The sequence below is a fragment of the Dioscorea cayenensis genome, chromosome 19 (assembly GCF_009730915.1).
Source record: "Dioscorea cayenensis subsp. rotundata cultivar TDr96_F1 chromosome 19, TDr96_F1_v2_PseudoChromosome.rev07_lg8_w22 25.fasta, whole genome shotgun sequence".
Lineage (NCBI taxonomy): Eukaryota > Viridiplantae > Streptophyta > Magnoliopsida > Dioscoreales > Dioscoreaceae > Dioscorea > Dioscorea cayenensis.
The window spans coordinates 26,433,983-26,457,620 of NC_052489.1; the positions used below are offsets into that span (position 1 = coordinate 26,433,983).

The 23,638-nt window shown below is 32.8% G+C and overlaps 3 protein-coding genes and 3 long non-coding RNA genes across 11 annotated transcripts; 4 read left to right on the forward strand and 2 right to left on the reverse strand.

Annotated features, from left to right (window-relative positions):
- Positions 1 to 5,550: 5,550 nt before the first annotated feature.
- On the forward strand, positions 5,551 to 6,921 carry LOC120249904 (uncharacterized protein At5g19025-like). Its single transcript, XM_039258615.1, has 2 exons — positions 5,551 to 5,859; positions 5,993 to 6,921. Exon 2 carries the CDS (start codon positions 6,040 to 6,042, stop codon positions 6,703 to 6,705), a length of 666 nt encoding a protein of 221 aa, XP_039114549.1. The 5' UTR covers positions 5,551 to 5,859; positions 5,993 to 6,039; the 3' UTR covers positions 6,706 to 6,921.
- A 930-nt stretch (positions 6,922 to 7,851) lies between these two features.
- On the forward strand, positions 7,852 to 11,547 carry LOC120249905. The gene is made up of 3 exons (XR_005532906.1): positions 7,852 to 7,964; positions 8,205 to 8,304; positions 11,030 to 11,547. It is a non-coding gene; the product is annotated as an uncharacterized LOC120249905 (long non-coding RNA).
- Positions 9,235 to 14,539, reverse strand: LOC120249903 (myb-related protein 2-like). Of its 2 annotated transcripts, none has more exons than XM_039258613.1 (7): positions 12,519 to 14,539; positions 12,183 to 12,384; positions 11,994 to 12,073; positions 11,859 to 11,916; positions 11,696 to 11,786; positions 11,554 to 11,623; positions 9,235 to 10,420 (listed from the first exon to the last, which is right to left on the reverse strand). In XM_039258613.1, exons 2-7 carry the CDS (start codon positions 12,379 to 12,381, stop codon positions 9,677 to 9,679), a joined length of 1,242 nt encoding a protein of 413 aa, XP_039114547.1. In that variant the 5' UTR covers positions 12,382 to 12,384; positions 12,519 to 14,539; the 3' UTR covers positions 9,235 to 9,676. The 2 variants fall into 2 exon arrangements, with proteins under 2 accessions (XP_039114547.1, XP_039114548.1); XM_039258614.1 differs by having other exon boundaries at positions 9,236 to 10,420; positions 11,994 to 12,070; positions 12,519 to 14,538.
- An 86-nt stretch (positions 14,540 to 14,625) lies between these two features.
- LOC120283858 lies at positions 14,626 to 17,742 on the forward strand. 3 transcript variants are annotated; one of them, XR_005543391.1, is made up of 4 exons: positions 14,626 to 16,136; positions 16,578 to 16,695; positions 16,800 to 16,901; positions 17,568 to 17,742. It is a non-coding gene; the product is annotated as an uncharacterized LOC120283858 (long non-coding RNA). The 3 variants fall into 3 exon arrangements; XR_005543390.1 differs by having other exon boundaries at positions 14,626 to 15,486; XR_005543389.1 differs by having other exon boundaries at positions 14,626 to 16,695.
- A 616-nt stretch (positions 17,743 to 18,358) lies between these two features.
- Positions 18,359 to 20,501, reverse strand: LOC120250095 (E3 ubiquitin-protein ligase SIRP1-like). 3 transcript variants are annotated; one of them, XM_039258869.1, is made up of 3 exons: positions 20,346 to 20,501; positions 20,013 to 20,104; positions 18,359 to 19,635 (listed from the first exon to the last, which is right to left on the reverse strand). In XM_039258869.1, the coding sequence occupies exon 3, from the start codon at positions 19,626 to 19,628 to the stop codon at positions 18,633 to 18,635; it is 996 nt and encodes a 331-aa protein (XP_039114803.1). In that variant the 5' UTR covers positions 19,629 to 19,635; positions 20,013 to 20,104; positions 20,346 to 20,501; the 3' UTR covers positions 18,359 to 18,632. The 3 variants fall into 3 exon arrangements, with proteins under 3 accessions (XP_039114803.1, XP_039114804.1, XP_039114805.1); XM_039258870.1 differs by having other exon boundaries at positions 20,013 to 20,092; positions 20,346 to 20,495; XM_039258871.1 differs by lacking the exon at positions 20,013 to 20,104 and having other exon boundaries at positions 20,346 to 20,496.
- Positions 20,502 to 21,274: 773 nt separating this feature from the next.
- LOC120250675 lies at positions 21,275 to 23,525 on the forward strand. The gene is made up of 2 exons (XR_005533054.1): positions 21,275 to 21,530; positions 21,970 to 23,525. It is a non-coding gene; the product is annotated as an uncharacterized LOC120250675 (long non-coding RNA).
- Positions 23,526 to 23,638: the final 113 nt, after the last annotated feature.

Sequence of the window (23,638 nt, forward strand, 5' to 3'; positions counted from 1 at the left end):
TGCATATTTGGTAACAATAGTAAATTAATTTTAGACAAAGGAAGTTGGAGGCCAACTTGGTCATTACACAAGGAACTGGATAACCCAATTGTAATAAAATGGCACGTTTGTTGGATGCAATGCATGTATATCCATGGAAGGGACTTTATATATATATATAATATATATATACATTAATAAAATGGATCCAACGGCTGGAGATACATCTCTCGGCCCATTTCGCTTGATGATGATGAAATGGCAACCATTGGATACCTTCCATTCTCGGGGGCATTGTCTTAATGGACATGGGTTGTCATATGTCAATACATGATATAAGATATAATGACCAGTTAATATATACTACTCCAATGATGTCTAGTTGAAATGAACCAAATAATTTGGCATTTATACATTTTTATGTAAAAATATAGTAACTTGAAGGGTGATTTTTTTAATATATATATATATATATATGATTTTGCAAAATTTATAATTTTATTTGCTCTTGTAAATATACATATATATATAAATATATATCTTGTAATACAAATTATTATGTCAACAAAATTGATTGAATTATATATATATAGATAGATAAATTTTAGTTTATTAAGGTCTTGATCCCACTAGAGGAAAAATATTTCCATTAATATTGTTTTTATGTTATGGTGAATGAATGACATTTACAAAAATACTTTTTAAAAATAATTTGGTAAATAAAAGAAAGTTGTTCTTAATAAGAAAAATAGAAAAATACTTTTAAAAATTTTACAAAACAGTTCTTCATTCACAGTATTGGTTTTTTATTGTTTAAGGAAAGTTGCTGGCATGATCCTAAATAGAAGTAAATGAAAGATTTTCAAATATGTGCATTTTGAAAATTTTGTTTGATACAGTGAACCAAATTATTTTAAAATTAATTATGCATTATCATGAAATATACAGTACATAATAACTAAAGGATTTTTTTTTTTAATTTATATATTTTGAAATTTGTATTTCCATATGTTCATATATATGAATGAGGGAATAAATATCATGTTAGTCTATTTTTTTTTATTGATTTGTATAGATGGAAAATAATCTAAGTCAATTAGGTTCTTCATCATTTTCAAATTTCAATGAATGAGTTATTATATTTATTTATTTATCATGCTAGATGAATACATAATTTATTCAATATAATTAATTAAATAAAAATAACTTGAAAATATGAGAATGCTATCTTAACAATTACAAAAAGTACATATTTTTTATTTTTAAAAAAATAGCCAACATAATATATCTTCATTCTATATATCAGCTTAAAATGATATAATTATCACTATAATGTAAAGGGCAACTTACAATACCAAACATATACTACTCAGATTTATGATGCATCGCCGGAATGAATTAAATTATATAATGTTAATAAGCTATTATTATGTATCTTTTATTTTTATTTTTTAATAAAAATGAATAAATCACTAATTTATATATAAAAAAAACAACTAGTATAAAGTAACATAAAAAAAAAAAACATAAACAAAATAAGCTATTGTGATATATCTTATAGATGACAATTTGAAAGGTTTTTGTTTTATATATCTTTTATGAATTATTTGATTATTTTATATCATTAATCTAACTATTTATCTTATATATATATATATATATGACAAGTTCAAATCAGTTAGGTTTTAAATTATTTATTTAATTAATTATTTTTTATGAACGAGATTCTCAGTTGTCTATAGTATCATGCAAATAAATATTTTCAAAAATCATTGTAAAATGTGAGAATGTTGTCTCAATGACAACATAAATTCATGTTTAAAATTTAAGCGGCAATTTTGGTGCATTATATTAATCAATTTACAATCATATATAATATTAATTGAAAGGAGTTGGTATATATAACAATATTTTGAGATATATACAACTGATGATGGTGAAATCTATACGATTTTTTTTTAATATTAATTAGTACCGATTTTTTATATAAAATGTTTTTATTTTTCTTGAGAAGACGAGTTTATACCTTAATTCATGTAGAATAAGCCCATAGATATGTTTAGGTATTAACTCTATGCATGTGCATGCCCCAAACATGATTTGTTTACTTTAAATTGTCAAAATTTATGCTACTCTAAAAATGTTTGTTTGGGATGAACTAAATTATTGTAAATTACAATATTATTATAACATGTCTAGCAAATAATAACATGAATATTTTGGTTTTAATGACTACTGATTAGGTGAAATTAACAACAAGGGTCAATTCTTTATATTTTAATTTTTTTCAAGTGAAAGAATTCTACATTTATTTATTTTTTCATATAGACTTTCAAAGTCTCTTGCCAAAAATTGTATCGACTTTTATTTCGTCAAATGTTAAAGTTAAATTTCTCCGGCCCAATAAAGTATAATAATAATAATAATATATAATAAGAGAATAAAATAAATAAATTGTTTAAAATACTTTTTAAAAACAACTTCAAGATATGAAAGGGCTCTTCCAAGTTTCAATAACAAAATCATTAAATATATTTAAAAAAATTAAGTAAAAGAATCTTTGTTCACTCTGTACATATATTGTTATATAATAATAATATTATTAAAGTAATAAATACTAGTTCAACTAATTATTTTTTGATCTATTGCCACTGAATATCTTATATAAAGTGTTAGTGATCCTCAATTTATATAGAATAAAGTTACAAATATATTAAAGTATTAACATCACTTATGCACATTTCATTATATATATATATATATATACACTAATTTGCATGATGTAAAATGAGATGTAGTTTTTAATGATCACAACAAATATGAAGTTTATTGTTATTAACTTATAATTATTATATTATTGAGACATACATGGTAGATAATATATAATTTGACTACTTTTGTGTTTTAAAAGAAATGAATTAAAATTTTAAAATAAATTATACTGGACGAAACTATAATGTTTCTTAGAACAGACGAATTAATTTATATAAAATATAAATATCCTGGTTAGCTTGTGAATTTCAGTAATCAATTCTTCATAATTCATATGCGAGTCCCTAGAAAAGTTGGTGAACTGATAAATATATTAATTATTTTATGATACTTGAACTTAAATAATAAATAATAAAAAATAAAAAAAAAAACCTAAAAAGAGATGGTGTCCCAAACCAATAATACCAAATTCAAGTACCCTGTCATCCACCAAAACCTACTTTTAGTTGAGTGGCTTGACTTTTGTCAAGTTTTTATTAATAAGTCAACATGTAGATTAGTATGTTTTTTATTCTTGGCAGTCCATTTTGACTAATTATTTTACGTAGCTATCAATTTTATTCATCAAAATATTTAAATATAGAACAATATGGTAAAACTATAGATTGGACATTGGTTGTCATCTCTTAATTAATATGAAAGTAAATACATGATTACATGAGCTACATGATCAATTCCTTTATAATAAATTTGGAGTAGTTTGGTTTTGTCAAAGAAGAGTGGGTAGACTTGTTCCATGGGATTATGAGCTCATGATAGTGAAATTAGCTTATGGAGATTTTTGGTTTCTTTGTTTCACCAAGTCAAAATGGTCCTCATTAGTTTATTTTATTTTATTTTATTTTATTTTTTGATAAAAACATTAGTTTATTTGTTTGTTTAAATGTTTAGTTAATTTAATTGAAAAAATTGAAACTTTTAAGAGCATGGGATAAAAAAAATATGGTTTAGATAAAATAAATTTGAATATTAACAAAAGAGAGCCATGGAGAGGCAAAAAATAAATAAATAAAATGAAGTTTGCTATGTAGCCATGTGAAAATGAGAGAAAAAGAACATGATTGATTTAAAAGATTGGGACGCTTAAATAAATGATTTTGAATTTAATTTTTTATACATATAAAAAATACAAGCCAAGAATTTATTTTTTTTATAAAACTCTTAATATTTTATTTAAAATTTCCTATGACTTAACACCTCGTCATACGTTAATAAATCAATGACTTCTTCAGAAATAAGATATTGTGAATCAGAAAAATAATAAAAAAAAAAATATGTGAATAGCTTGAGAAGTAAAAGTGAGATGGTGAAATAAAAAGATAAGTGAAAGAGAAAAAATAAAGAATAATAAAGATAAAGAAGTGGATAGTGACAGAAGAAAAGTCATTAAATATAATAAAAATATTATATAATGTTTATAAAAAATTTTTATGATAGAGGAAAAAGTTACTTTTTCTTTCAAAGTGACAGGTGAGGGTTTAACGCGCTTTTGTGAATATTTGAGAATTTTCATTTATCTATATTTATTAAAAAAATAAAAAATAAAAAATTAATGCTTGGTCTTATATGTTATCAAAAAAATAATCCTTTTATAGGTGATGTCGAGATAAGCGGCTGAACAAATTTAATTAACATGATGTCACACCAACGACTAGATCACTGCTTAACCCATAAAAACTAATATAAAATGAATTAACTAAATAATTTATATTTGCTTAGTCAATCAAAACAAATAATCATAATAATGAATCTAGAAGTTATTAAGGTTGAATTAATCTTAGGATTATGTGACAACCATTGTTTAACACAGTGGATTATTACACGGGTCCAAGTAATAATATTCAAATAGGATTCTAGTAGGTATTCCGTAACAAGAGACATCGTTCTTCTACATGAAGATACCTATTACTTTGTTATAATAATTTTTTTTTAATGCGTGATAGGCTTTTATTGTCTTATATAATATCTGATCAAATTAATAAATTTTTAAAAATTCAATAACTCACCGGTAAATCTCCCTCTCTTAACAAATTAAGTGTGATAGTTGTCGTTTATTGAAAATAAAACCTTAAAAATCGTTTGGTTTACATTAATGTTTTTAAATTAGCGGCTGTTACATGGTAATATGAAAATATTACTATATTTGGATTAGTGGTAATATTGATGGTAATATATGATTACCAACCTTGGAATATTACCGAAAGACTTAGTAATCGCATTACCAATTTACCACAAAAACATGTGGCTATATATATTGGTTTACAAAAAATGTGGTAATATGATTTTTTTTTTGTTTACAAATATACCATTTATTTTAAAAAAAATCATTTTCAAAGACTACATATTTTACCCGTTGAATAAAGAAAAATTAATTTTAGACAATGTTATTTTGGGAATATCTTCAAATTTGAAAATTAATTTTTTGTATCACGATTAATTTTTTCATCTAAAAAATTTATTTTATCATAACTTTTTTATTTGCTCAAAATTTTAGATATAAAGGTATTTTAGGAAACATGTGTTAAAATTAATCTTTAATATTATAATTTAATTATTTTGATCCAAAATTTTATTTTATAATAAATTTAAATTTACTTAAAATTGTAGATGCGAGAGTATTACTATATAGTATGAGTTATTGACTAAATATGGTTATCATAAATTACCATAGTGTAAGCATTCCCTAGTTTATTATTATAGCAAAATGAGAACCAAATCACGCTAGTATTATGGAAATCAATTTTCAAGAATCAGGGTTCCACAAACCATTTCCACACTTGTGAACTGACCCTGACCCGGATCCGAAGCACGAAATTCATATGCCTTAGGGGGGACCCACATTCCAGTCAAATGAAAAAACGCCACGTCATACTCAAGGAAAAACCTGAATGCTGTCTGAGATGACACAGCTAAAATTCCAAGGCAAAATGGCGCTATAAATACATCTCTGAGGGTCCCATCAAGCTTTCCAATTCTCTCTTGTAAAACTCACGCCTTTTCCCATCCACACGTCACTCGGACGCGATCGCCGTCTTGTTTACGCCGGCACTCCATCGAAGACGACGATGGTCCCGGACAAGCTCGAAGACTGAGAGGGTGTCCGATCGAGTATATGATCTCTTTGAATCACTGATTTACCCTTTTTGATCTCTTCTCTTGATTGCTCTTAGATCCGATTTCATTTGGTTTTGGATCTTTGCGTTGAGATTGTGTGTTTTTCTTGATGGGTGAATTTTGGGAGGATTTGGGGGGGATTGATTGGAGGGGTGGATTGGATTTGGTTTCTTGATGGCAATGGTTGATTGCCGGAGCTTGATCGAGTTCTGCCGGGCGTTCGAGCAGCAGCGGAACATGGCGGCGAACTCTCAGGCGTCTTCCGGTCACAATCGACACAAGAAGAGCAAGTCTTTGAATCCTTTGTCTCACCCTTTCTGTGAGCTATCGCCCTTCGCCGCCATCGACATCTTGATCTTGTTTCTTGCCCTCGGAGCCCTCGGCATCCTCACCGTCCCTTACTTTAAGCTCATCTGCCAGGAATCGTCATATCTCCTCGTAGCGGCTTTGGTTTTCATTGGAGAACTCGTCTACAATGCACCGATTGCGTATGTTGCTGGTCTGGTCATCATTATCGCCGTGTTCACCGCTTGGGAGTGGGCCGGCTACCAAGCAAGGAAATGCGGGAACCCTTACTGCAAAGGGTTGAAGAAAGCTATCGAATTTGATATCCAGCTCGAGTCTGAGGAATGCGTGAAGTACTTGCCACCCTTGCCAGAGGACGTCTTTGGTGCCCGGCGATTGGAGCTTGGGCAGGATCACAAAGAGCTGGAAGCTGAGCTGAAGAAGATGGCACCTCTGAACGGACGGACCGTCCTCATCTTTCGGTCGCGCTGTGGGTGCCCAGCCGGCAGAATGGAAGTTTGGGGGCCAAAGAAAGTGAGACGGATAAAGAAGTAGATTAACATACCTTGAACTGCTCTTCATAGAAACAGAACTGCAAACTGGGTTATCTGTTGATCGCCCTATAGTTTCTCTTCTATTTTAGCAAATAAATGGCATATACTATGCCCTGAAGATTGTAACATCTTGTGGGATCATAAAAATCAGCCTTTCGCCCCCAGTGGACTATACAGTCTATACCGACATAATAATTAATACATATATTGGAACTCATTACAAGCTTTTGTTGCTGCTATCTGTGATTGAAGAAATAAGTTGCCTGCTGTTTTAATGCATGCTTTTGCTAATTTACCCTGGAGAAGCATGATTGCTTCAGAATATTTTATTTTAACCTTTTTTTAGCATTTCTTGCAGGGTATTCTTGTTTCAGGTATCTTCAAGATCACCCTTGTATTCTTTCTCCTTTTTGCGCTTGATTTGGTTACCTTATTGCATGTAGTTTATGATGGTTTCTTATTAAGTACAAGTATAACAGCATGCATGTCCAAGAAAGCAAGAGCTGTTTCTGCGTAGGCCAGTTCTCCCTGCTTGTATTTATGCTAAGAATTCTTTTATGATTTTGATTCATCACATTCTTCACCTTTCTGTGATCAATTTTCAGTTTATTGCGACCAGGCCTATTTAGACTATCATAAGTTGATGTTCTATTGGTATTAAAAGTTTGGTTAATTTGAATAGTAATTTAGGACAATATTTCCTGTATTTTAGATCTCTCCATGTGAGTGGTGGCTTATTGGCTCCTTGTGAGGATTGATGTCAAGCAAATTTAAGAAATCTGCAACCACTTTGTTCTGACAAAAGTAGGCAGAAAGGACCTTTTGGTTGTCGTGCATGTTCAAGTAAAGGATACATATGGCAAATCCAGATATTCTTAGAAATACAATACGTGCAAACAAGCTTTTGGTATTTGGACAATGCATTTGTCTAAACTTTTTTTGGCATTTGTCATTGAAATTGCATCATGACATGCAGATATAAGTATGTAAGGCATGTCTAGCATAATTTTGCCTACATATCCGTTTTATAGTCTTGTGTGAACCATAATTGATTATATGATGTACGAAGTAGAAGGCGGTTGATTGCATATAATTGGTTCTTAGTTAGAGAGGCAAAGATCTGATTTAACGATGAAATGACAGAAGGCTCATTGTAAATGACTGATGACCTTTCCGGAGCAGAATAGGTGGAAGTATAGTGACAAGAGTTGGGAAGCGGTTGCTTATTCTGTTCAGTTCTACAGGGCCCATCATGGAACGGTGAGTTTTTTAAACTTTATATCTTATGTGGATTTGAGTTCTTCCCCTTTGAGCAATCCCTATTTATTTTAGACTTTCTGTGTTCATATTTCTAGTTCCCTTCTTCATAACATTTTTGCTAGTTTAGAACACATCTCTTCTTTTGTCTCCTCTTTGGTGTCTCTTTTTGTTTCTTATTTAAACTATCTTTCTGTCATTTGTAATGTGTATTCATTTTATTTGGTACTTTGAAAACGACAGATGATGATGATGATTATGATGATTATATGGAGGGTCAATTCCTGATTCTTCAATGAGAAAAAAAGCAAACTTATCATCCACTATCCAGGAGAATCATAAGGTCACCATTGTTAATCTGTACCTGAAACCATATATTTGCATGGTATATTTTACAATTTACTGTCTGTTGTATCATTTACTAATTTGATTGACTTTAAAGTTATATTGACTTCTCAAAGCATGCATTGGACACTACCATTAATTTTGCCATAATAATTCATAAGTTGCGAATTTTTTCCAGGAAACTTTGACATTTAGCCTGTATATTCTTCATTATTTATATCTTTGGAGTATTTAGTCAACGAATAATTCCTTCTTCTAAAGTAATTAGGTCTAACTATTGATTGCATTTTGAAAAAATTTGCTTGTTACTTATCAATGAATACTTGCTGTTAATGCCTTGTAAATGTTTCTCCATGGTTGTTTTAACATTTAAGAATATTAGGATATCAGTTTTTTATTAAGATTTTTGGGTTGTTGATGACTTTTTGAGTTGTCCCACAATGCCAAGTTCCCATATAAAAAGAAAATAAATTGTAAAAAAAAAAAAAAAAGAATTGGCTAATGTAGTTCTCTTATAATATATTTTTTTTCTTCTAACAAAATTAATGTGTCTTTGGTTATTAGCAGACAGCTCGTAATTCAATTGTGAGTATTTGAAGACATATGTTGCTCCTTTTTTTTTCCTTCACTTCCATTTACAAGAGGACTTTCCTAGAATTAGCAGCTTATTGAGGAATGATATAATCTCTAGTAACTTTCTGTGTGGCATTTCTAAGTTGCCTTATTAAGATGCATGCTGCTTCAATCATGACTTCAGTTACAAACTTAGATCATGAAGCACATGGAATCAAAAATAACTATTCACAAAACAACATCTGGCCCTTCTGTTCTTGAAGTCTAAAGAAATGCTAGTAGAATTTATAATTCAGCACTATCCTGCAGGGATTAATATATATGTTATTGGTTTCTATAGGAGCTTTACAAACTCCTAAGGTTGCTTATCATCATATAGTCAATTTTCTTTCAATTTACTTTCTATCAAGTGTTCAGTATCAATGAAGTTGCTAGATTTAAGTTTACATAGCTCATAATTAATAAGAAACAAACAAATTAATAAATTGTTCTGTCGTAACATGCGGTAAACTGTTGGTGGTACTACTTCCACAACAGTCTGATATTTTGCATAAACTATTGTTTGCTCCAAAAAATTAATTTATCTACACCCATTTCATTTTATTTCCTTTCAAGCTTCAGTTAATGTTTTCTTTCCATCATCAATAAATTAATTTTCCACTTGTATCCTAATCTAATGCGAAATCACAATTTTTTATCATGGGAATATATTTTATTATCACAATATATATGAAAATTCTAGTGCTATTTTCTAGGCACACCGATTATGTCTTTCTGGCTTGTAGGGTGCTCTCAGCTCAGAAACATCCATTCAAGTCAATTTGTTTGCAAACTAGAGGAGCATCGTTGTCATCTTGAACATTTAAATCCAGCTGTGATTCTAGCCATGACATTCCATACTCATTTGATTTCCGTTTTTTATCTAGTTGTCCTCCATGTGTGTTGCAGTTGTGTTGATCATCATAATGGTCTTCTGTGCCTATTTCCTTTTGCTGTTGACCAGGGATAATATGACTGCTGTCTTCATCACCATTATCTTTAAGTCTGATTGATAGATCATTAGTGTTCATCTTAACTGGGAAAATTGTCTTATTCGAATTTCCTCCTCTTGGTGAAGGATCTATTATGCATGAGTTTGCATTTCTGCCCCATGCACTTTGAGGTTGTGCAAGTGTAAGAGCCGTTGTATGCTTACTATGCAGGGATGTAGAATAAATTGTCAAACCAGTGCTTAGTTTTTTTATTTCCTGGTCTTGTTCGGATCCTTCTACCATGGTCAAGCAACTTTCTAGTGCACAGTCAGCAATCTTAACTGTTTGTGCTTGCGGGGCTTGCAAACTAGAAAACTCCTTTGTACTTGGAAATGTGATATTTAGGTATTCACTGGAAACTTTCGAAACTGATTCAGAGAGTTCTGCCATGGCCACTTCCAGGCCATTAGAGCCCAGGTTCTGCTTTCCAAGTGTTTCTTGGGCCTTCTCCAGCACTGATTGTAAATACTTCCCTTGGGCTTCTATTTGGAGCTGTAAATGTCTCTGCACCTTCTCAGAAGAGGAAATAATAGAAAAGAATGTAGTTCAGATACTTCATATCAGCCAGGGCTTTTTGTTCTTTGCTTCTATACATCCAAGCTTATGTATGATCCCACATTGACAAATTGTTGCAATTTCAGACCTAACATTGACCCTTTTAACCATACATACTTAGCTAATTCTCTACATAAATAAAGCTTATGTTGGAATATATCTAGGTAATTAAGTGAAGTGCAACATTGGCACATTTTCTATTTTTTTGGTACTCTAACACATACATTTTTTGGAGGCTATCACCCTTTCCAGCGTATCTAGGTGAATTAGGAATCATATGCATGAATCCTGTATATAATTGTTTTCAAAAAATTTTCCATTATTTTCCCATGGAAATCTTATATTGCTTGGTGAAGGGTTTTTTTTTTTCTTTCATTTGATTATTTAATGTTATTTATCTGCTATGTGGTATTTATATTTACAAAATAAAAGACTGTCTATTCTTATTCTTATATATAGAGGGTATGGGCTTGAATCTTATTATGTCACTGGTAAAGCCTACTGCTGCAAAATTCTAAATGACACATGAAGTAATCTTCACCATTTAAAATACTCATAAAGCAGGAGAAATATCTTATGGGTCTCTAATATGTTCGTGGGGATTCTCTCAAGGCTGTAGATTTATGAACAATGTCGTCACCAACAGTTGATAGAGGTACCTATACCATGTGAATTTTAATTATTTTAAATTTGAAACTGTCAAGATAAATATCAACCTTTTTGGACTTTAATCTTGATGCGTGTAATACACATTATTTTCGAGGCCTTCCTATGGTTAACCCTTTGCAGCAGGAAACTTTCCATTAATTCATTTTTATGTCATCCAAACAAGTTCATGGAAGACGACTTAATCTATGAGTTCTTACTTCTAAGCTCTCCAAATAGACGTCATCTTATAGTCTTGAATGATTTCTTTTTTCAATTTGGTGTTATTCATAGATGCCTCCTAGAGTTCAACATCCGGTAGATAGGAGAATTAGCCAAACTATGGAGTTAATTTTTCTTCATATTGAACATTCATGATGGCCATTTACTAGATTCTGTGAGCTACTTCAATTTCTCTTTATAGACTATAGAGAGAAATTTACCTCAAGTTGTTCCTGTAACTGTTTCTGTACTTCAATTTGCATCTGAAGTGCTTCACTTATCTGCAAGGTGCTGATAACATTTGAAGTGTTAGTGCTACTTTATCCTACAATTCTAAGCATTCTAGATAGTTCAAGTTCTCACTTGTTTGCCTGGGCAAGGTCATTTGTATTGCTCATTAATGATCTAGTCATTTCAAGCGTCTTTTCTGCTTCTACTGTACTGCATGCTGTACCTGGTATAATTTAATCTATCAGTATCATATATTCAAGTTAAGAAGTTCAGTCTACTTTCTGGAAATTGTTACCATTCTTGTCTGTCCCAGTTTCAGGTTGAGCTTGCAGATTTTTACCAAGCCTGTACTTCTGAACAAACAAGAATACACTCTTTATGAGCAAAATTTGTAGTTTTGTGATGAAAACTTGTGGAAGTCAGAGAATACCTGAAGGTGGCTTTTTAGGTGATACAAGGTTAGTCCTGGAATGCCCATTAGCGTCATGACTGTTTTTGGGGTGGCCTCTGCTACATGAAAAAATTGATTCAGTTGACTTTCATGAGACATGCCCACCTATGTACTATAATGATATTTCTAATTGTGCTTTTTTTTTCTTGTGTGGTTGTATGTACTTACTATCTGCTCCTCCTAGTCGAGTCACTGCTTCTATAAAACGTTCATGCAGTTCAGGTGTCCATTTCAATCTAGGCTTAGTTGATAGGACCAATCCGGAAGGACTCTGTGCTTTTTGTCTTCTAAGAAACAAATGTTTTTCTGGAAAAAAGGCTGCCCCAGAGGGGTTGAGGCTTTTCTTGTTTTGGTAATGGTGATACATTTTCTGCATAAGAAACATGTTAGAAACATGTACGTAAGAGGAAATATTAGCAACACGAAGTGGATTGAAGGAGACTTGTGTTGCAAGCTCTAATTCTACTGACAAATCAAATGGTAGAATTCAAAGCAGATTTGGACCTTCTATTCTTTTCTCTTCTTTCTGCTCTTATTTGGTTTGGTATCATGAACTACAGCTAATGGCTTGATTGCCTTGTATCCGCCGATTATTTAACTATGCTATGGCGGCTATCACCTGGGTGTCTTGTATCCTATTTTTCTTTAAATTTAGGCTGAGCTATAGTTTCTTGAGCCTACTTAGCATATTGCCAAAGAGTTCTCTCCTTATAAGGCAAAAAGGGTATTGGGAATCTTTGTAAAAAACACTCAATCCAATTCATTGTTCACATCTATCCGAGAGAGATCTTGTTCTTCTTTCTTTAGTTAGATGTGGTCCATTTTTTGAAACTTTTGTTGTCAATTCTCAAGCCTACAGTCACTATGCTTATTGCGCTATTCTTTCTGCAAACATTATTTTATTCACTTATATTATTAAATTTTCTATGTTAATCCATTGTTAAAGCATTTGGCTCTTGAAAAAAAGTCTATGTATAACACCTCAAGGAGGAATTTGCTGATGTCAATTTCCATTTTCTTCTGTATTGTATGCAAACTAAATTGTTTGTCTGTGATACCTGGGGCCATTGTTCCTCTTGAGCATGAAGAGGCATGTTTGGTGATTGGTTTAAGATGATTGGGTTCTATTAATATGCCCTCAAAGACACTAAAGAGTATAGAATCAGGTCCAAGACAATGGAATGTAGAATGAAGGAATACCTTTTAGCTTTTGATTGAAGAAGTTTAGAAATTCTGCTCACTAGACACTGAGAAGCAGAACCGAAATTTTTTTATCATAAGGACACCGTTGCTGTAAATTAGTGCCCTTTCTGACTTCCATCAAGAAATTGTATATGGCATAAATATGCAGTTCCCTTTTGTCTCCATTGTTGATCTTTGCACTTATTCTGTTACTCAGCAAAAGCAGAAAACAGGTTCTGCTTCTGTGGTGCATGATGCTAGTGTTTGAAACTGTTGCACAAATTTAGAGATAATCTTTAAATGGTAAGATAAGGATTAGGGTTAGGGTTAGGCTTCTGCTTCTCTTAATTGTTTATTAGAGTGATTATAGCATATTTCCCGAGCTTACTATTCTGAATTTGAACTCTGTCGGTTCTGGATTTGCTGTAAGCTTGGACCTGTCAAAATTTGTGTGCTCTTGCAGGCTTGCACACTAACAAAAGCAGGAGCAATTCTTTCTATAGAAAATAATTATATTCCTCAAGTGCATCCACAACTCTGCTCGCTTTCCTACTGTGTGTATTTGATCATCATCCTTCATCTACGACTGCTCAGGTGCACAAACACAATATTCGATGGTATGAAAATATTAATTTTGAAAGTACAATAAGCAGTCATCAGTTACTTCTTGATTGCTTTAGGGATATGCTTAGTAAAGAATATATTACACAATTGGCCATAGAAATATGTGCTAGAGTGACCAGCGGTAGAATATGTAGCTACAGCTAGATTAGGATATATATTGTGTGCTTGCATGCATGTGTGCTAAGCTGTAGGATGTGCATTCCAGGCAGCAATCTGAAACATAATTCCCTGGAATTTATGAAACGGTATGGTACCCACTAATTAGTCCTGACCAAGACTAGTCTCAAGTTTGTCTTCAACAAGCTGGTATGCTTTATGACTATCCTGTAAGTCAGGGCTGCAGGATTGAAGCGTTGGGAATTCACTGCATCTGAATTTGTTTCTTTACTCTACTCACCGTGTCATGACTCTATATTATTTGGGAACAGTTTCGCTGATGAATTATTTTATTTTATTTTTCCTCCATCACTTGGGAACTTAGGTCCATCTGATTGTGGAACATTATAGGTGACTATATATAGCTTTGTAATCTGATCGTGCTGGCTTGGAAGTTGATAATTCTATTTCCCTTTTTCTCTGCATTCTGTATCATGTAATCATTGACAAGCCTTCTCATAAAATGAGGTTTTTTTTTCCAAACTTACTAAGCACTTCTAAAGTGTAGCATTTAAGGTGAATATATGATTTTCTTTCCTATTTAAGTTATTTGATTTTCTTTCCTATTTAAGTTTTTTAACCTGTCACAGAATTTTGAGATGATTATGGGAACATATTAAAAAAAAAAAAAATTCAATTAATGATATGTGATTTCATGTTCAATATTGCAACAGATGAAATTCCTCTTTCCAAATGATATAACTATATACAATACCCTATTTTTATTTTTTAGACTAGCTCTGATCAATCTTTTTAGTATGGTAGCATATGTGAGAATTTCTCTGCCTGTAACCTGGACAACGCACATTGGCCAATTCCGAATATCTTGCTTTCAAGTGTTATTTTTTTAGGGTTACATCCTACAGCACCTATCATTGTAGTGCCTATCACCTCATTGCAATCTCACAATAATCAATTGAAATTGACTAGAGTTTAGAATTCTTTTTTTTTTTTTAAATGAAAAAAAAAGGTGGCATATCTGAGCTCTTCTGGTCAAATCTTTTGATATCAACAAGAAGATGCTCTACACCTCTGAATGCATCCATCTGAAACTTCCTTTTCTGTCAAAAATTGTGAAAAATGATTAGTTGGTCATTTGATTAATTATTTTCTTTTTCTACTGAAAAGACCTATTTACTGTCAAAATCCTTTATTCTTGTAAATGTTTCTTATTTTACTTTAAGCTTTCTATTGTAAAGTACTTGCGGATTACCTTTTCAATGTTGATTCCAGTTTGTTGGAAACTCAAGCATTGAACTGGCCATCTAAAGGTACAGGATAACTGTCTGGAAGACTCTGCTGTTTATAATTTCTTTTGACTCCTAGCTTGATGGTGTACTGTTCTTGTACATGTTTACAAAAGTTTAAATGTGGCCAGCAGCATCAAGAACATATTCATCATGGATAAAGGTGTGCGAATGGAGGAATCCACCATCTCACACGCATGGAATTTGGAACCTGAGTCTGGCAGGCTTCACTCTTTCGCTATCCAGATCCTGCAGATTGAGAGGTGAGTTACTGTTTCCTTTTCTTTTATTCAATACGGCTACTTATTCTTCTCTTGAAGTTCACAGATCCTTTGCATGCTTTGCTTTCAAAAAATGATTAAATCTCTAATTTTCTTAAGATTTTAGTGAAATCTTTTCTCTTGAGTTTGAAATTCAGGGGCAACTAGATAATTTGAGAATTTCATGTTGCCCTGGTTTTCTTATAAATAGATGAGATATGAAGAATAAGAAAACAAGAGCAGAGAGATAAGACATTGGGGTGGTGATAGAAGACAGTCACAATATTTCTTTCAGTCAAGAAATCAGGAGTCCTCAAGTATGAGTTGAATATAAATGGTGAAAATGATAACATTGCAATTAAGAATCTTCTGACATTGGCTTTTGGTTATTTTTTAAAGAAGTTGTCTCTAAGTCATGGAAAGGAAGTATTATTATCAGATACGTTGCTTGGGAGTGTATTGATAAGAAGCTAGTCTGGATAATGTTTGCATAATTAATCAGTGTACAAACTTCTTTTACTATCAGCACCCTTCGCCATACTCTGTGTCTGTGTGTTGAACCCCTTGCTAATTGTACTGTTTTGATCTTCAATTGGGGAGTACCGGGATAACTAATTCTGGTCATCTAACTTGTTAGCCAAGGACTTGTGCAGGTGATATGACTTCTTTTATTGTACTAGTTCTAGTTTTCCTCCTTATTACTCTGTTGCATTGAATGCATATGATATTCTTATGGTCTTGCATTTAGTCCTCTAATGATCTAATCTCAAGCTTTACTTCTAATATCATTCCTGCATTTAAACTGCATATGGAATTCTCCATGCTTGATAAGAAGGATAGTAGTTTTAAGTCTCACTAGCCATTTAAACTGCATGCCAATGATGTCTTCCATATACATCCCATCTGGATTCCTTATGCTTCAAAAAGACTTCAGCAAGTTGTCCTCTTTGCAAACCATCCAATTTCCACTTGTAAGGATTCAGACTAAGAAAAAGCAGAGCATAAAATAAAGAGTCCATTTGTTAATGCTAGTACTATTGATGAATGCAATTAGTACCTAAAATCAAGATGATATTGCTGACTGCCGCTCACAGGTACTGTGTTCAGCATTTTCTTTTTGACCAATGTTGTTTTGTTGCTGCCGATATTCTCCACCTCAAGTCATCCCTGGTGCATATATTCTGTTATTGTCACAGTGGACATCTGGGTCTCGTAAGTTGCTCTTATATTATCGTTCAACTTTCTCAATTTAATTTTTTTTGGTTTTTTATGTTCAGCTCATTTGCTGGTGGTGGGCCTTTTGTATCTTATTCCAGATCTGATATCTTTCTGAAGAATGAAGGATGAATAGCTTCTGATGCCTTTCGGTGACTTCCGTGGATTTCTTATCAATATGTGGTACCATGTCCTCGACATAGGTAGGTCCTATGGTACTTTTCAGTTCAACCATTAAATGAAGTGCTTATTTAATTTGCAGCAAAAGCCATCCTTATTGCAGAATAGATGCTTCCAAGGTTTCAGATTTCAGGATGTATATTTGGTATCAGATTAATCCTATGGACCTACTTACCAAGGTAGCATTTGATTGCCAATACTAGGATAACAAAACCCTGAACCATCAAGCTTTTATTTTGTTTTATTTTTTGGATGCTATTAATAGTTGAATTTTCAACATACTAGACATCAATACCTCGATAATGTCAGATTATATTGATTAGGTTTACCTAGGAATGTCAATGTAGCTGTTTGCTTGTAAAATGAAACTGATGCTATCCGTAGTTAAAACTTGGCATATAAACTTCCCGTATTCATTCTCACATGGCAAAATAGTCTTTCAGTTTGGAAGCTAAATCTACTCTCAATGTCTATCATTTTAGTGTTGGCATGAAACTAAACCACAAGCACTACTTTGGATTTGACATTGTTTCATAATCGTTAGCCATACTAGTTGGTTTGGAGATTAAAAGAGTTTAATGGTTTAGTTCTGACTTAGAATTAAAGCAAAGAAGTTTTTCTTTTGCAAAACAAATTATACGGTGTATTCTTTGATTCATTAATGATATTTTTTGGTCTTTTCATCTCAGGTGAATGTAACCATGGAATTTGGCAAAAGATGGGTGAATTTAGTGAGGATTTTGAGGCCTCTTTAGTTTGTAATTCTGTAAATCCTTGACGACCCTGGAATTCAATGGGGACGTGTTGCATTCCGTCTTCTTTGTAGCCTCTCGGCATTCACTATGATTTTTTCAAATAAAATCATCTTCCAACCCAATGAAAATAACAGACGTAAACAAAACAAGATTAGATTGGTAAAAAACACACTAATCTAAGATCGCTAGCCCTGCATTTGCAATGGTATATGTTGAGAAATTGTGGGATCAGGAAGACTGAGGCGCGACGCACCAAGAAAATTGGTACATTCATGCTGCATTATGCAGCCCACATAAGTTCAGAATTTTGTCAAACCAAATTTCACGCCTGCACATGAGAGAGAGCATAACCAGAAAACCAAAAGTGAAGTCTAGGTTTCACACCACATGAGAGAGAGCATAACCAGAAAACCAAAAGTGAAGTCTAATAAATAGTGATATATATATATATATAAAAAGTAGGTGAAGTTCTTATAAATAGACAATGTGGTATTAAATTATATAGGAATGTTTTGAAAACCTAAAATGGGCTCAATATATATGGACCTCTAACAGAATAAACATGTGCGAGAAAAAAAGTTAACCATCATCTCTGCATAAAACCTTCAGAGATCAGCAGAATATCACCACAAACATCACTGGTCATCAAAATTTTTCTATAGTAAAAAGTAAAAAAAAAATTCATGCTTATCAGTTATTTGCAGCTTATCAAAAAAGCACACAGATTTTCCACATTCCAAACCTCTTTGTATTCCACATACATTCTCTCCAAGAAATGCTTACAAACACAAGTACCGAAAACACCACATCTTGTACCATAAAACTACTTTTGACGCATCAAAATACAAACATAATAACAAGAGAACACTCAAGGAAAAAGAAAAAAACAAATAAACCCAAGGAGAGTAGAATTCAAAGTTTACTTGAAAGATTCAAACCCATAGAATGAAAAAATATATACAAGATGTAACACATGAAGCTCGCCGATGATTTCATCACTCAATTCTCATCAGCATTACCACCGGACGAGGAAGACGATGGATTGTATGCAGAATTTGAACCACTATTCTCCCAAAATGGAAACAGCGCATCCCATTCATTGGAACTCAAATTCCTATTTTCACTTCCTCTATCACCATCTCGACCATTACCACCGGGAGTACTTGAATCCTTAGGTTCATCGGAAGGAAGCTGAAATCGGCAGACAGGGCATGAACTATGGAGCTCAAGCCATGGCACCAGACACCCATTATGAAATGAATGCTTGCAAGGCATCTCTCTAACCTCAGCGCCGATTTCCAAGTCCTCCAAGCAAACCGAACAGCTTGTATTCTCCTGAATTTTCACAGTAGGCAATGCTTCCACTGCCTCCTTCTTCGCCGGCGGTGTCCCGTACCTATTAGGATCATTCTCCGCCAAATGCTGCAACAAGAGATCCAAACCAGGGCCAAGAAAATAATCACCTAACGACGCACCAAAACCACCACCACCACCATCGGAATCTTGACCTTGTCCATGATTATCAAATGATCCTTGCAGAATTAAGGCGCGGTTGAAATTATCAATCAAGATCAAACTCTCTCGATCTCGATCTCTTTCCCTCTCCCTTTCCCCATCCATACTATCAGGATCAGCTTGAATTCTATCCTCAAGGTCTTGAATAAGCCTAAATATAGCGGAGCTCCTCCTCCGCCTCCTTCGCAGCAACGACGTCAAGTTTCGATCTTGATCAGAATCATCATCATCACCACCATCCCTCATAGGCCTATGACGACGCGAAGGGCCACCGACCCCCATCATGCCAAGCAAGAGAGGAGCCAAGAGTGAAATAGATCTATCAGAAACCATCTCTGCAGAATCAAAATCTCCTCTTCCTTCAACTTCCTCCACAAATCCACTGTCACAGAAAGGGCACTTCATCTCCACTTCCATTACAGGGCTCACCATCTGTGAGCACATGTGACACCAATACCTAGCAACCAGAGCTTCACCCATTTTTCACCTAATCACACAACCACCTCTCCAATCTCAATTCCCAATTCCACAATCAATAATTTTCACAAGCCCTAAATTTCACAAACCCTAGACTAACAAAATTCACAAGAATCAGATACAAAAACCTAGGAATGAAACACCAGCAAGCATCAATTAATCAATCAATTTCTCTCCTTTTTTTCTTCAGATCTTATAATTAAAAAAAAGGAAAAAAATAAAATAAAAAGTGATTCTTTCACCCCCCAAAAAGGAGATTCCTTTCTCTCCTCCACAAAAAAAAATAAAAAATTAAAATTAAAATTCCAGATTAACAAGACCCACATAAAAGCAAAATTTAAAAAAAAAAATTCATGAAAAATCAAAAATTGAGATGCAAAAACTTACTAAAAGAGAATTGGGGGGCCTCTCCTCATGAAATCTCAGCCAAACACCTGAGATGATAAATCTTGACCAAAACCAAAGTCCTGCTCTCAAATCTTCAAAATTAATCACAGGTTTTTTTAGGATTTGTTGGAAAAAAACAACAAAAGATGAGCAGTTTACAAGAAGATCATAGATAGAATAGAAAAGAACTCTCTAGAACAACAATAAATTGGACATCATTTTATCATTAAAAAAAACAACTACATAAAAATAATATATAATTATATATATAATTATACATAAAATAAAAATAAAAATACTAATTAAAAAAAAATAAATTAAAAAAAAGAATACCTTGAGTTCAAAGGTAGAGATTCCTGGCCTGGACTTTGATTGGGCTGAGGGTTTGGTCAGAACTCAGTAGGGTGAGGAAGCTGCAAAGAAGGAGCACCACACCAAAGCATCAATCTTTCTTTTTTTTTCTTTTTTTATTATTATTTTATTATTGCCCTTTTATTTTTTAATACTTATAGCTTTCTTATTATTCCTGTCTTTATTATTGCTTGCCATTTCACCAAATATATATTTTGTGGTAATTTGGTATGTTAATTCTCTTAAAAGAAAATTCAATTAATTTTCTTTTTCACTGTTAATGTGATTGGTGGTAGTGGTGGGGGTGATGATGGTGGGTGGGCCAAATTTGTGGTCCTTTTTTTTATTATTTTTTAAATAAACGGACAATTAGATATGACTGCAAATAATTTGATATTTGATTGATTGAACATTTCTGAATTAGCATCAACTTGTGAGGATCTTTTTAAAAAAACACAGCAACTCAAGGGACAAGAATCCAAATAAATCAATTTTATTAGAAAAGTCAAAATAAAATTATGGTTAACTAGAGTTAAAAAAAAATTTGAAAACTGAAGGAGTTATTCTGATTTGCTTTTTTAAATATATATATTTCACATTCATTTTTCATCAAGTAACTATCACAAGATATAACATATGATAATTTCAATGGATTAAGGTAGTTAAAAACATATTTTTAAAATTTTATTAATAAAAAATCACTCTTTAAAATTTTATGTTTAATAATATATATATGTACACGTACTTCCATGTATAATACAATATTAATAGAAAAAAAATTTGTAATTTCAAAGGCTTATTATTGAATTGCATGTGTCATGTGATATACCTAAAATAACTTTGAAGGGAAGCAAATAATTTTGTATTTTTTGGGGGGGAAAAGTAAAAACATCCTCATATAAATATTTAGTAACAGTCCCTAAATCCCACAACTACTTGATCTTATCTGAGCGGAAGCCGGCGGCGGCGATGGGCTTCTCTCCTTCCTCGCGAGGCCGTGAAGCGGCTCGAGGTCGCTGCCCCTGCGTCGATCTTCGCCGCAGGTTCTCGGTAGCGTCTCGCAGCGCCGCCCGGTGCGCGTGGATCCTTGTGAGAAGCCCTGATCCAACCCCGGTCCCGCGATGACGACTGCCCGCAATCGGAGCACAATGCCCTTTTCTATCTAGGGTGTGTAATGACGGTCTCGCGGGCTCCCCCCCCCCCAATGTTTCGATTTCTCTATTTCGTTCGTTTGATTTTTGAGTTTTCTTTTTTTCTTTTTTCTTTTTTTTTTGGTTTTGTGATAAAGATTATGACTTTGAGTCGTTGAGTGGCTATTTCTTTGTTTTCTTCTTTTAAAGATTAGTTTGGTCTAGATGCATGCAAACTAGGGCTTAATATTTAACTTCATCTTGTTAATTGATTTAGATGTTTTGTTTGGTGCGTTTGGATTGAGGGAAAATGGAGGAATTTCTTGTTTATTTTGTATCCATTTCTACTCTTTGTTTTTGTTCTATATTTAAAAAAAAAAAATTAGCAGCAATGAGATTGATTTGAAAAAGTTAATGATTTGAAGACGTCTAACCATTGTGTTTGCCTGGTTAACTTTTTTGTTGATGTTCTGTAGGTCTCTCAAATTTGGTTTTTCACTGTGTTGAATCATTGACATCATTGTCAGGTGAGTGTGAGGAATAATATGTCTGCAATACTTGGCGTTCCAAATTCCATCATTAAATTAATCATACATTGTATGGTATTTGATTTCCTATGTTTTCTCTATAGTCTGTACAATGTTTGATTATTTGGATTGTCACCGCATGTTGGGTATAACATGAGAGTATGCTTCACTTCTATGGTGCTGTAGATGAGAAGTGTCTATCCTTGTGACGTCTTGTTAAACAATCCTGTTTGTCATCCATAAAAGTTGGTAGTTTTCTGTTTTCCAGTTTGATATTATTTGGACAAGAATTCTAAGAGGAGTTCAAAATTATTGATGTTGATTTAAAGTTTTAAACTATTCCCTTATCTGTGTTTTCTTGTAGGTCATTGATCTGTGAAAGCAATATGTACAGTATGATAAGCCAGATGAGCTGGTGTTAGAATTTTTCTTTCCTATAGAGTTTGGTTTGTTTCTGGAATGGAAATGCAAAACATCCTATTTGAATTTGATCTTTCATCTTTTAGCTGTAGAACAGAGGATAGTTGATGAGATGAGGACTAATTGGTTCGAATATATCGTATTTATAAGATTTGAAGAATTTATCTTGCCAATATATTAACTGTCTTTTCTGTTCTTCATCAATGAAAAAGGAAAAGGATTTGAACAGAGGATAATTGATGAGGAATAGTTGGATTGAATATATCGTATTTACAAGATCTGAAGAACTTATCTTGCCAATATATGAACTGTCTTTTCTATTCTTCATTAAATGAAAAAGGAGAAGGAAAATGAAGAGGGTTTGAACAGAAAATAGTTGCTGGGGAATAATTGGATTGAATATATCGTATTTACAAGATTTGAAGAACTTAGAAGAGGTTTATGACATTGTTAGCAAGACTGGTACAATGGAGACACCTTCAAATTCAAGTTGTGAATTTCTTTGGCTTCTTGGTTTGCTTCATTGGTTGTTTGTTTGCACCTATTATCTATAAACCTACAACCTCTTTTTAGTAGCTTGCCACATAGAACCTTTAAGGATCTGGTTGCTTGTCCAGTTTCTTCTATACATTCCATTCTAGAAAAGCGTTTGTATTCTAACAAAACACAAGCAAACACAGAGGTGATTCATGAGGCTAACAATGAAAAGCTCCATTCATTAGGTAAGTTATAGTACTTAGCAACTCCTTTTTCAATGTTCTTGCAACTGGTATGATGGCCCATGATTTATCTCCTTTGTTAGTTACCAGCAAAATGATTAGTAAATGCAAGTCCTATAGGAATTGTTAATGAATCATGATAGTAACTATTGTCTGTTTTATTAATTGCAGGCTCTTGATTGTATAAAGTGGAGGAATCACATGTGAAATCATGCCAGGCTCTTGTTGGCATTCCAAGCATTTGTATGCACAAATGTTGTACTAGTTGAAATGTAGGAAAAAAGATCTACTTTTTTACTGTAACATAAGAGTTGGACAAAAGATCTACTTTTTTAATGTATAATAATAATACATGCCCAATTATCATCTCCTCTCCAAATAACTTAATAGCATCTATCAATATATTGCAGGTCCGATGCTCTTCGATGTCTTTTGAATCCATGTTTATTTTTTTATTTTAACCAAATGTGAACAAGTTA